Here is a 13,588-nt window from a genome sequence, read left to right as displayed (position 1 = left end):
CTAAGCTAAACTTTTCTAAGCAGCTCTTTAGGAGAGCCACCTAGATTGCACCCTTCTCGGCCGGGCACAAAAATCTAACTGAGGCTTGGAGGAGGGTCATAGGGGGAGGAGCCAGTGCACACCACCTGATCCTAAAGCTTTACTTTTTGTGCCCTGTCTCCTGCGGAGCCGCTATTCCCCATGGTCCTTTCAGGAACCCCAGCATCCACTAGGACGATAGAGAAAGTGCATTGTATATGTCAAGGTCACCAGAGCAAAGTAGTACACAGTGGCAAGATGGCACAGAGAATTCATAGAAGCAGTGCAGTAGGGCACTCTATACTTCAGCACTCTGTATGGTAATTCTTTAGTGACATAAATGTATCATACCTGTCAATTACAAGCTCCAATAAAACCATATGTGAAAGCTGTGTGAAATCTGCATCGTTCTCCACATAATCATATCTGTCCAGCAACTGTACCAGGTCTAGATCACAGGATATTTTATCTGGGAACTTCCAGGAGGGTGATCGCACGGCGCCAACTCTTGAGAACACATCGATCACAGTACCCTGCAGATCAGTGATGTCCTTCCTCAGACTTTCCATGCAGGTACGATCACCCAGTAAGCACGCCATATTTCTAAACATTTAAACATGAGATAAAACCAATTAAACAAACAATATCCTCAAAAAAATAAAAAAAATAATTTTTTATATATATATATATATATATATATATATATATATATATATATATATATATATATATATATATATATATATTTTTTTTTTGTGCTGAGGCAGCAAAGATAGAAATACAGGGGGTCATTCTGAGTTGTTCGCTCGCTAGCAGTTTTTAGCAGCCGTGCAAACGAAAGGATCGAAGAGCGGCTACCAAAAAAATTTGTGCAGTTTCAGAGTAGCTTCAGACCTACTCAGCGCTTGCGATCACTTCAGACTGTTCAGTTCCTGTTTTGACGTCACGAACACGCCCTGCATTCGCCCAGCCATGCCTGCGTTTTTCCTGGCATGCTTGCGTTTTTCCGAACACTCCCTGAAAATGGTCAGTTGACACCCGGAAACGCCCTCTTCCTGTCAATCACTCTGCGGCCAGCAGTGCGACTGAAAAGCTTCGCTAGACCTTGTGTGAGACTACATCGTTCTTTGTAACAGTAAGACGCGCGTGCGCATTGCACCGCATACGCATGCGCAGAAGTGCCATTTTTTTGCTTCATCGCTGTGCAGCGACCGAAATCAGCTAGCGATCAACTCAGAATGACCCCTACTGTCTCTTTTATTAGTAAAGACATTTCCAAGGACATGCTGTGAATCACAATACCACAGGAGCCGTAAATGGTCCCCAGAGTCCCTTTATGCTCCCTTCCCTTCTCATCTTCTGTTCGTCCCATAAAACATTTACCTCGGAAGAAAGTATGCCTACCTACAGTACAGGTAGAAGTGGAGACAGAAAATGTTAACAGCAAATATAGAAGAAAGTAACAAGAAAAGAAGGGGCCTAATTCAGACCTGGTCGCACGCAGGTGTTTTTTTGCACTACTGCGACCAGGTAATAGCTGCCTACAGGGGGAGGGGGTAAACGCATTGCAGGGGTGCGAAGAGCTGTGCAGAGAGCTGCGCAAACAAAAGTTTGTGCCGTTTCTGCACAGCCAAGGACTTACTCAGCCGCAGCGACTATCTGGGCCGCTGGTGATGTCAGGAACCCTCCTCCATAATGGGTGGACACGCCTTAGTTTTTTCCGACACTCCCAGGAAATGGTGAGTTGCCACCCAGGACCACCTTCTGCCTGTCAATCTTCTTGCGATCGCCCCTGTGATTGCTTTCATTGTAGAAACTGTCGCTCGCCGGACAGCAACGCACATTGTGGCCTGCACGCATGCACCGTTCAGACCCAATCGCACGGCTGCAAATAAAGGCAGCGTGCGATCGGGTCTGAATGACCCCCAATGTTGCTGCTTCAACTTTTGTAACAGGCACTGCATAATGTACTGAAAAATACAGTATGGTGTTCATAAAATAAATCTCTATATATAAGCATTAGGAAAAGTCAAGTGGGAAAGATTTCAAAACCCATTATTATTCTCATTGAAGATTTGGGGTAAATTTTCTAAGATCGGAGTTCTATTTAAGATGGGATGTTGCCCATAGCAACCAATCAGATTCCAGGTATGCTGTATTATATATAATAAGATTTTACTTACCGATAAATCTATTTCTCATAGTCCGTAGTGGATGCTGGGGACTCCGTCAGGACCATGGGGAATAGCGGCTCCGCAGGAGACAGGGCACAAAAGCAAGCTTTTAGGATCACATGGTGTGTACTGGCTCCTCCCCCTATGACCCTCCTCCAAGCCTCAGTTAGGTACTGTGCCCGGACGAGCGTACACAATAAGGAAGGATCTTGAATCCCGGGTAAGACTCATACCAGCCACACCAATCACACTGTACAACTTGTGATTTGAACCCAGTTAACAGTATGATAACAATGAAGTAGCCTCTAAAAAAGATGGCTCACAACAATAATAACCCGATTTTTTGTAACAATAACTATGTACAAGTAATGCAGACAATCCGCACTTGGGATGGGCGCCCAGCATCCACTACGGACTATGAGAAATAGATTTATCGGTAAGTAAAATCTTATTTTCTCTAACGTCCTAGTGGATGCTGGGGACTCCGTCAGGACCATGGGGATTATACCAAAGCTCCCAAACGGGCGGGAGAGTGCGGATGACTCTGCAGCACCGAATGAGAGAACTCCAGGTCCTCCTCAGCCAGGGTATCAAATTTGTAGAATTTTGCAAACGTGTTTGCCCCTGACCAAGTAGCTGCTCGGCAAAGTTGTAAAGCCGAGACCCCTCGGGCAGCCGCCCAAGATGAGCCCACCTTCCTTGTGGAATGGGCATTTACAGATTTTGGCTGTGGCAGGCCTGCCACAGAATGTGCAAGCTGAATTGTACTACAAATCCAACGAGCAATAGTCTGCTTAGAAGCAGGAGCACCCAGCTTTTTGGGTGCCTACAATATAAACAGCAAGTCAGACTTTCTGACTCCAGCCGTCCTGGAATTATATATATATATATATATATATATATATTTTCAGGGCCCTGACAACGTCTAGCAACTTGGAGTCCTCCAAGTCCCTAGTAGCCGCAGGCACCACAATAGGTTGTTTCAGGTGAAACGCTGACACCACCTTAGGAAGAAACTGGGGACGAGTCCGCAGTTCTGCCCTGTCCGAATGGAAAATCAAATATGGGCTTTTGTAAGACAAAGCCGCCAATTTTGACAATCGCCTGGCCGAGGCCAGGGCCAACAGCATGGTCACTTTCCATGTGAGATATTTCAAATCCACAGATTTGAGTGGTTCAAACCAATATGATTTGAGGAATCCCAACACTACGTTGAGATCCCACGGTGCCACTGGAGGCACACAAGGGCTGTATATGCAATACTCCCTTGACAAACGTCTGGACTTCAGGAACTGAAGCCAATTCTTTCTGGAAGAAAATCTATAGGGCCGAAACTTGAACCTTAATGGACCCCAATTTGAGGCTCATAGACACTCCTGTTTGCAGGAAGTGCAGAAATCGACCTAGTTGAAATTTTTTCGTGGGGCCTTCCTGGCCTCACCCACGCAACATATTTTTACCACATGTGGTGATAACGTTGTGCGGTCACCTCCTTCCTGGCTTTGACCAGGGTAGGTATGACCTCTTCCGGAATGCCTTTTCCCTTAGGATCCGGCGTTCAAACCGCCATGCCGTCAAACGCAGTCGCGGTAAGTCTTGGAACAGACAAGGTCCCTGCTGGAGCAGGTCCTTTCTTAAAGGCCGATGCCACGGTTCCTCTTGGAACAGACATGGTACTTGCTGAAAGCAAATCCCTTCTTAGCTCCCGAGGCCATTAGTCCTCTGTGTGCATCTCTTGAAGTTCCGGTTACCAAGTCCCTCTTGGCCAATCCGGAGCCACGAGTATAGTTCTTACTCCTCTATGTCTTATAATTCTCAATACCTTGGTTATGAGAAGCAGAGGAGGGAACACATACACCGACTGTTACACCCACGGTGTTACCAGGACGTCCACAGCTATCGCCTGAAGGTCTCGTGACCTGGCGCAATACCTGTCCCATTTTTTGTTCGGGCGGGACGCCATCATGTCCACCTTTGGTCTTTCCCAACGGTTCACAATCATGCGGAAAACTTCCCGATGAAGTTCCCACTCTCCCGGGTGGAGGTCGTGCCTGCTGAGGAAGTCTGCTTCCCAGTCGTCCACTCCCGGAATGAACACTGCTGACAGTGCTATCACATGATTTTCCGCCTAGCGAAAAATCCTTGCAGTTTTGCCACTGCCCTCCTGCTTCTTGTGCCGCCCTTTCTGTTTACGTGGGCGACTGCCGTGATGTTATCCCACTGGATCAATACCGGCTGACCTTGAAGCAGAGGTCTTGCTAAGCTTAGAGCATTATAAATTTGCTCTTAGCTCCAGTATCTTTATGTGGAGAGAATTCTCCAGACTTGATCACACTCCTTGTGTGACTGCTCCCCAGCCTCTCAGGCTGGCCTCCGTGGTCATCAGCATCCAATCCTGAATGCCGAATCTGCGGCCCTCTAGAAGATGAGCACTCTGTAATCACCACAGGAGAGACACCCTTGTCCTTGGATATAGGGTTATCCGCTGATGCATCTGAAGATGCGATCCGGACCATTTGTCCAGCAGATCCCACTGAAGAGTTCTTGCGTGAAATCTGCCGAATGGAAGCACTTCGTAATAAGCCACCATTTTTACCAGGACTCTTGTGCAATGATGCACTGACACTTTTCCTGGTTTTAGGAGGATCCCGATTAGCTCGGATAACTCCCTGGCTTTCTCCTCTGGGAGAAACACCTTTTCCTGGACTGTGTCCAGAATCATCCCTAGGACCAGCAGACGTGTCGTCGGAACAACTGCGGTTTTGGAATATTTAGAATCCACCCGTGCTGTCGTAGAACTACTTGAGATAGTGCTACTCCGACCTCCAACTGTTCTCTGGACCTTGTTCTTATCAGGAGGTCGTCCATTTTCTTTGAAGACGAATCCTCCTTTCGGTCATTACCTTGGTAAGGACCCGGGGTGCCTTGGACAATCCAACGGCATCGTCTTGAAACTGATAGTGACAGTTCTGTACCACGAACCTGAGGTACCCTTGGTGAGAAAAGGCAAATTTTGGGACATGGAGGTAAGCATCCCTGATGTCCCGGGACACCATATAGTCCCCTTGTTCTTTGCTATCACTGCTCTGAGTGACTCCATCTGGATTTGAACCCTTGCAAGTGTTCAAATTTTTCAGATTTAGAATAGGTCTCACCTAGCCTTCAGTACCACCATATAGTGTGGAGTAATACCCCTTTCCTTGTTGTCGGAGGGGTAATTTTATTATCACCTGCTGGGAATACAGCTTGTGAATTGCTTTCAATACTGCCTCCCTGTCGGAGGGAGACATTGGTACAGCAGACTACAGGAACCTGCGAGGGGGGAAACCTCTCGACATTCCAATCTGTACCCCTTGGATACTACTTGTAGGATCCAGGGGTCCTGTACGGTCCCAGCGTCATGCTGAGAACTTGGTAGAAGCGGTGGAGGGCTTCTGTTCCTGGGAATGGGCTGCCTGCTGCAGTCTTCTTCCCTTTCCTCTATCCCTGGGCAGATATGACTCTTATAGGGACGAAAGGACTGAGGCTGAAAAGACGGTGTCTTTTTCTGCAGAGATGTGACTTAGGGTAAAAAACGGTGGATTTTCCAGCAGTTGCCCTGGCCACCAGGTCCCATGGACCGACCCCAAATAACTCCTCACCTTTATACGGTAATACATCTTTGTGCCGTTTGGAATCTGCATCACCTGACCACTGTCGTGTCCATAAACATCTTCTTGCAGATATGGACATCGCATTTACTCTTGATGCCAGAGTGCAAATATCCCTCTGCGCATCTCGCATATATAGAAATGCATCCTTTAAATGCTCTATAGTCAATAAAATACTGTCCCTGTCAAAGGTATCAATATTTTTAGTCAGGGAATCCGACCAAGCCACCTCAGCTCTGCACATCCAGGCTGAGGCGATCGCTGGTCGCAGTATAACACCAGCATGTGTGTGTATACTTTTTAGGATATTTTTCAGCCTCCTATCAGCTGGCTCCTTAAGTACGGCCCTATCCGTAGATGGTACCGCCACTTGTTCTGATAAGCGTGTGAGCGCCTTATCCACCCTGAGGGGTGTTTCCCACCGCGCCTTAACTTCTGGCGGGAAAGGGTATACCGCCAATAATTTTCTATCGGGGGAAACCCACGCATCATCACACACTTCATTTAATTTATCTGATTCAGGAAAAACTACAGGTAGTTTTTTCACCTCACACATAATACCCTTTTTTGTGGTACTTGGAGTATCAGAAATATGTAACACCTCCTTCATTGCCCTTAACGTGTGGCCCTAAAAGAAAATACGTTTGTTTCTTCACCGTCGACACTGAAATCAGTGTCCGTGTCTGGGTCTGTGTCGACCGACTGAGGTAAATGGGCATTTTACAGCCCCTGACGGTGTTTGAGACGCCTGGACAGATACTAATTTGTTCGCCGGCCCTCTCATGTCGTCAACCGGCTTGCAGCGTGTTGACCTTGTCACGTAATTTCCATAAATAAGCCATCCATTCCGGTGTCGACTCCCTAGAGAGTGACATCACCATTACAGGCAATTTGCTCCGCCTCCTCACCAATATTTTCCTCATACATGTCGACACACACGTACCGACATACAGCACACACATAGGGAATGCTCTGATAGAGGACAGGACCCACTAGCCCTTTGGGGAGACAGAGGGAGAGTTTGCCAGCACACACCAAAACGCTATAATTATCCAGGGACAACCTTTATATAAGTGTTCCTTTTATAGCATTTTAATATATATACATATCGCCAAATCAGTGCCCCCCCTCTCTGTTTTAACCCTGTTTCTGTAGTGCAGTGCAGGGGAGATCATGGGAGCCTTCCCACCAGCCTTTCTGTGAGGGAAAATGGCGCTGTGTGCTGAGGAGAATAGGCCCCGCCCCCTTTTCGGCGGGCTTCTTCTCCGGAGTTTTAGATATCTGGCAGGGGTTAAATACATCCATATAGCCTCAAGGGCTATATGTGATGTATTTTTCGCCATACAGGTATTATACATTGCTGCCCAGGGCGCCCCCCCCCCAGCGCCCTGCACCCTCCGTGACCGCTGTGTGAAGTGTGCTGACAACAATGGCGCACAGCTGCAGTGCTGTGCGCTACCTGATGAAGACTGAGAGTCTTCTGCCGCCTGGTTCCGGACCTCTTCATCTTCAGCATCTGCAAGGGGGGTCGGCGGCGCGGCTCCGGGACGAACCCCAGGGCGAGCCCTGTGTTCCGACTCCCTCTGGAGCTATGTCCAGTAGCCTAAGAATCCAATCCATCCTGCACGCAGGTGAGTTGAAAATCTCTCCCCTAAGTCCCTCGATGCAGTGAGCCTGTTGCCAGCAGGACTCACTGAAAATAAAGAACCTAAAAACTTTTTCTAAGCAACTCTTTAAGAGAGCCACCTAGATTGCACCCTTCTCGGCCGGGCACAAAAACCTAACTGAGGCTTGGAGGAGGGTCATAGGGGGAGGAGCCAGTACACACCATGTGATCCTAAAAGCTTGCTTTTGTGCCCTGTCTCCTGCGGAGCCGCTATTCCCCATGGTCCTGACGGAGTCCCCAGCATCCACTAGGACGTTAGAGAAATATATATATATATATAAATATACCAAACGAAAGGGACGGCACTCAGAGGATTTAAGTGAAAATGCTTGTATTCAAAAAGTCATCTTAATTACATCATCATCGACGTTTCGGTGTTCATCTCACCGTCTTCAGGATGTACATGCAATATAATCACCATACATGACAGACAAACATATAATGCTAACTTACCCTGCTTATATACCACATAAACAAACGAACTGCACATGTGCCAGGGCGGGACCCGGCCAGCGACTCCATGACGCGCGAAGGTGACGTGACCCTCGCTCCCGGAAGTCTACGGGCCACCAGAGATCACGCCCTACCCAGCGTTGTCACGTTGCCAAGGAGACTCCAAGCGCGTCTGGCTCCGATAGAGGAGACGCCGTAGCGTCCCCATAGCTACCGAGGCAGGCGCTGTCAGAGCTCCGGCGGTCTGCACACACTCAGTTAAATCATGCGCTATTAAAAAACATACTGATCTAACCAAGACCAATATGCTATTAAAAACAAATGCATTTCGGAAAACATAGTGTACTGAACATAATAAGAGGATATTGTATTATATAGGGCAACAAAGACAACCAAAACTACTCCGGTGTGGCCCACAATAAATGCTACAGTCTAACAATGGACATGATTAATCCAATATACTATAATTCATATATACACCAAGAATTATTTTAACACAGGTGTCCCAGATATGGTGATAATAATCATGTTTATAATAATGTATTCCAGCAAATTTTTTCATTTAGTCCCTTGGGTGCCACTGTATCTAAACGTACTATCCATTTCGCCTCCATTATTAGCAGTTGCTTATTCCTGTCGCCCCCACGTTTATTTTCAGGGAGGTGGTCAATAATCATGTATTTCACAGAGGCCATAGAGTGTCCTCTCTCTGCGAAATGCTTCGCAACCGGTTGGTCACTGTCACCACTCTGTAAGGCTGCCTTAATTGCTGAGCGGTGTTGTGTTGCTCGTTCTTTAAAGGGGCGGATAGTCTTCCCTACATAGTAGTACCCACAAGGGCATCTAATAATGTAAATTACATACGGAGTCGTGCACGTCACTGGATGCTTGATTGGGATATATTTCCCACTATGAGGGTGTCGAAATGCTGTACCAGTGTCCATATAGCTGCACGTAACACAATTAATGCATCTATAACAGCCCTTTTTATTAGATCTTAAGAATGTTTCTGGATGCTGTTTGAGGCCCGTAATATCAGTGCGGACTATAAGATCTTTGATATTCTTCCCTCGACGAAAACTGGTCATAGGGGTAATATCCTTAAAACTGTGCAAATCTTTGTCCGTACTGACAATGGGCCATAAGGCTTTGGAAGCAGATTGTGTGATCCGGCTGTTGGTGAAATATGTAGTAGACCATATCAACCGGTTAGAATTCTTCCCTCTTTGTGTCAGCTTAACATCTTTATCTGCTAACAGTTGCTCACGGGGGATACTGAGAACCTTCAATTTGTGTTTCTGCAGTAACTCCTCTGGGTATCCACGCTGTCTAAATTTTTGTACCATATCGTTCAGTTGTTGAGCAAGTATCGTGGGATTATTGTTAATTCTTGCCACTCTCAACATTTGTGAGTATGGTAATCCAGACCTGAGGGAGATGGGGTGGTGGCTCGAGTATCTGAGCAGTGTGTTGCGGTCTGTTGCTTTATTAAATACCGAGGTGATCAGTTGACCCCTCTCATTAGTTAACTTCACATCCAAATATTCTATTTCTTCTACGCTACTCCATGGCAGCCATTACTCTGGGATTTATCCCTACTCCTAGATTTTAGACAGGAAGTTTTTTTCTATTTTAGGCTCCGCCCCTTCTGGGAATATAGGTCCGTCCGCCTCTGGCTTCCCCAGTCTTTTTCCTGTCTCCTTAGATAGTGACAGTGTAGTCGTTTGTTATTTTATTCAAATATGAGGCTTACCAGGATTTTCCCGGCCTAATGCGCCTCTGTGAGCCGCGGCTGGAAGGGGTTTGGCACCCGGGACCCGTGGAGGAGCATTGTATTACTGCCTGTGGCAGTATAAATGCTGGATGGAAAATATATATTACTGCCTGTGGCAGTACAAATATTGGATGGCACATATATGATTACTGCCTGTGGCAGTACAAAGGTTAATGCTACTGATTTAATGATGACTATAACAACTGCCTCCGCTATACCTGTGGAAACGCTGCCCGCTAGGATGGAGGAATTGTGCCTGTGTCTCCGTTCCCATGGCTGCCGAGTGCCGGAGACTGGAGGGCGGAAGTAGCGCTGAGCCTGGAGGGCAGCGCTGGACGCAGCGGGCGGAAGTGCGCGGCCGAATACCGGAAGTGGCCGCGGATCGGTCTGCGCATGCGCCGCCCGGAGGCTGAGAGTCACAGGAGGATAAAAATGGCGCGGTCCACCGCTGAGAGTGAGAGAGGAGCAGGACTTGGTATTCCCAGAGATAAGGGAATAAACAAGTATTGGAAAGAGAATTTTGAGGATCTGTCAGACATGGACAAAGAGATGTCTCCCTCCACGCCTACATGTGCCCAGGAATGGTAAGCAGTCTCATTTAGGGCACTTATTATGTTATGTAGTTAGGGTGCTTAGTATATCATTTGCTTTGGTTGCAGTGTGTCTGATGTGCCTAGGAAAAGAACATGTAAAAAGAAGCATCATTTGGCTTGTTCTGGATGTAGAAAAAGTTTTTCTGGAGATAAACATAGCAAGTTATGCGATGATTGTGAAGCATCCCAGGGCCAATCTAAGCAGATTCAGGATCTGATGGAATGGATGAAAAAATCATTTGTAACAAAGGATGAATTAAAGGAGCTTCAGGGGGCTAAAAGATCCAGGTCGCAGACCAGTCTGGATGTTGCTGAGGATTCAGATAGTCTCGTTGTATTGGATTATGCTGATAGTCCCTCGCCAGCAGAGTCTGAGGAAGCTCAGGAGCCAGATAGGTCATTTAATTTGGATATAGTGGATAGCTTGCTAAAGCATATGTATAGAGCTTTAAATATTAAGGATGAAGCACAGGAGGATGATGCTCAAGATCCTTTATTTGAAGATAGGATTAAGAAAAGCCGATGTTTTCCGGTGCATAAAGTGTTGAAGGAGATTATGTCAGTACAGTGGCAGACTGCTGACAAGCGTCTCAATTATATGAAGAGGTTGGAGCGTATGTTTCCGGTACAAGATGTAGAATTTACTAAATGGTGTGAATTGACTAAAGTGGATGCTGCTGTGGCAGAAGTAGTTTCCAAAACCACCATCCTGTTAGAAGACGGTGCGGTGCTTAAGGATGCGATGGACAAGAAGGTTGAGAGTTCCTTGAAAAAAGTCCACAAAGCATCAGCAGTGACGCTGAAGGCTGGGGTAGCGATGGCGTCAACAACCAGAACCCTGAGGCTATGGGGGAACAACCTGCATCGTGATTTGGAGGATCAGGTATCCAGACATCACCTGCAGAAAGACCTGGCTGTGATGATGAAGGCGGTGGAGTATCTGTGTGAGGCCTCTCTTGAGGTAGTAGAATATGCAGCAAAATCATTAGCGGCAGGTGTTGCGGCTAAAAGGTCATTGTGGCTGCGTACCTGGACAGCAGATGTCCACTCTAAAAATAGATTGGTAGCTCTTCCTTATGAAGGATCTCGCCTCTTTGGAAGTAAGCTAGAGTCCATAATCAATGTAATGTCAGGCGGTAAATCCGCAAAGCTGCCGTTTGATAGGAAAACAAGGTTTAGGGCTTCTTCACCTAAACAGCAGTTTAAAGAGGCCAGGTCATACAGGCCAGGTAGGCAGTATGGTAGATACACTCCAACAACTACCAGGCAGTCCTTTCGTCAGTCTGGCAGAAGAGGAAATAGGAAATTCTGACTATATGATGCCCCAGAGTGCTGCGCCAGTAGGAGGCAGATTAATGAAATTTGCGGATCAGTGGCAGGAGTCAACTCAAGAAGCCTGGGTATTAAAAGTAATCTCCCAGGGTTATCGCATAGAATTTATAAGGAAGCCGATAGGGCGGAATTTTGTGAAGTCAAAAAGTTTAACATCAAAAGAACAGATAATGGGGGTAATTCCAAGTTGATCGCAGCAGGATTTTTTTTTAGCAATTGGGCAAAACCATGTGCACTGCAGGGGAGGCAGATATAACATGTGCAGAGAGAGTTAGATTTGGGTGGGTTATTTTGTTTCTGTGCAGGGTAAATACTGGCTGCTTTATTTTTACACTGCAAATTAGATTGCAGATTGAACACACCCCACCCAAATCTAACTCTCTCTGCACATGTTATATCTGCTTCCCCTGCAGTGCACATGGTTTTGCCCAATTGCTAAAAAAAATCCTGCTGCGATCAACTTGGAATTACCCCCAATAGCCTTTCAGGATATTATAGAAAACCTCATCAAAACACAGGCGGTTGTAAAGGTGCCGGTGGCAGAGGAGAGAAGAGGTTTTTATTCCAGGATGTTCCTGATTCAGAAACCATCAGGGGAATTCAGGGCCATTCTGGATTTAAGAAGTTTGAACAGATTTCTTATAAAGAAAAGGTTTCACATGGAAACATTGAAGACCATATTATTAGGGATAAAGCAGGAAGACTTTATGGCCTCTATAGATCTGAAGGACGCCTACTTTCATGTGCCAATTCACAGGGACGACCAGAGGTTTCTAAGGTTTTACGTCCTTGGAAAACATCTTCAATTTACCTGCCTGCCGTTCGGCCTGTCTTCCTCACCAAGAGTCTTCACGAAAGTGCTTCTAGCTCTAGTGGCACATATGAGAGTGATGGGCATAGCATTGTAGCCGTACCTGGACGACTTGCTGATCTGTGCGAGTATGAAAGCGACTCTAATAACAACTGTACAGAAGACTCTTCAGATTCTTCAAGCTCATGGTTGGCTAGTGAATTGGAAGAAGAGCAAGCTAGATCCAACACAAGGTCTGCAGTTCCTAGGTGTTTGGATAGATTCGAAGAAGTACACGGTGGCATTATCAGAAGACCGATGCAAAAAGATTCAAGATCTTTCATCCCTGGTTCAGGTAGAGGACAGCATTTCACTCCGTCTGGGCCTGCGTCTTGTGGGGATGTTGTCTTCTACGATAGATGTAGTACCCTGGGCCAGGTGGAAAATGAGAACGTTCCAGTGGGACATAATCAGAGCGGTCCGTATAGGCAGAGACCTAGACCACAAAATAATCTTCACTCAAGGAGCAAAGAAGTCCCTGAATTGGTGGATGGACCAGAGTTTAAGGCAGAGGTCAGTGTCCTTAGCACAACCCAAGTACGCTGTCTTAACAACAGATGCAAGTGCCACAGGTTGGGGAGGTCATCTGTTAAGTCACACATGCCAGGGGTCATGGTCCACCCAAGAAAAACTCATGTCTTCCAACAAACGAGAAATGAGGGCAGTGTGGAATTCGATATGTTGTTTTCAGATGTTGCTGGTGCAGTCTCATCTGAGAGTGTTCTCGGACAATGTGACAGTCGTGGCATATTTAAACCGACAAGGAGGCACCAGAAGTCGAGATCTATGGGTGGAAGTAGCGAAGATTTTGGATTGGGCAGTACAAAATCTAAAGTCCATAACAGCCCTTCATGTTCCAGGAGAATCCAATTTAGTGGCGGATTACCTGAGCAGACACGAGGTATTACCAGGAGAATGGGAGCTGAATCCTCAAGTGTTCCACTTAATAGCACAGAGGTTTGGATACCCTCAGATAGACCTGATGGCCACATCCCAGAATACGAAAGTGGAACATTTCTTTTCAAGGTACCAGTCCCCAAATTCCAACGGGACAGATGCTCTCTCCCAGAGGTGGAAC

At 46.6% G+C, this 13,588-nt stretch overlaps 1 protein-coding gene across 7 annotated transcripts in view; it reads right to left on the bottom strand.

Moving 5' to 3' along the window:
• Positions 1 to 13,588, bottom strand: part of CCDC157 (coiled-coil domain containing 157) — a 197,441-nt gene that overhangs the window by 169,845 nt on the left and 14,008 nt on the right. For all 7 annotated transcript variants that reach the window (XR_010171259.1, XR_010171256.1, XR_010171253.1 and 4 more), the window contains exon 2: positions 370 to 621. Coding sequence is in view for 2 of the 7 variants with exons in the window: in XM_063913383.1 (XP_063769453.1) it covers positions 370 to 617 (248 nt within the window). In the remaining 5 variants the exon portion in view is untranslated. The remainder of the gene's footprint in view (positions 1 to 369; positions 622 to 13,588) is intronic.

This window comes from Pseudophryne corroboree, chromosome 1 (genome assembly GCF_028390025.1).
Source record: "Pseudophryne corroboree isolate aPseCor3 chromosome 1, aPseCor3.hap2, whole genome shotgun sequence".
Taxonomy (NCBI): domain Eukaryota; kingdom Metazoa; phylum Chordata; class Amphibia; order Anura; family Myobatrachidae; genus Pseudophryne; species Pseudophryne corroboree.
The sequence above is the reverse complement of the archived record's forward strand: the minus strand, read 5'-3'. Positions and strand labels throughout refer to the sequence as shown.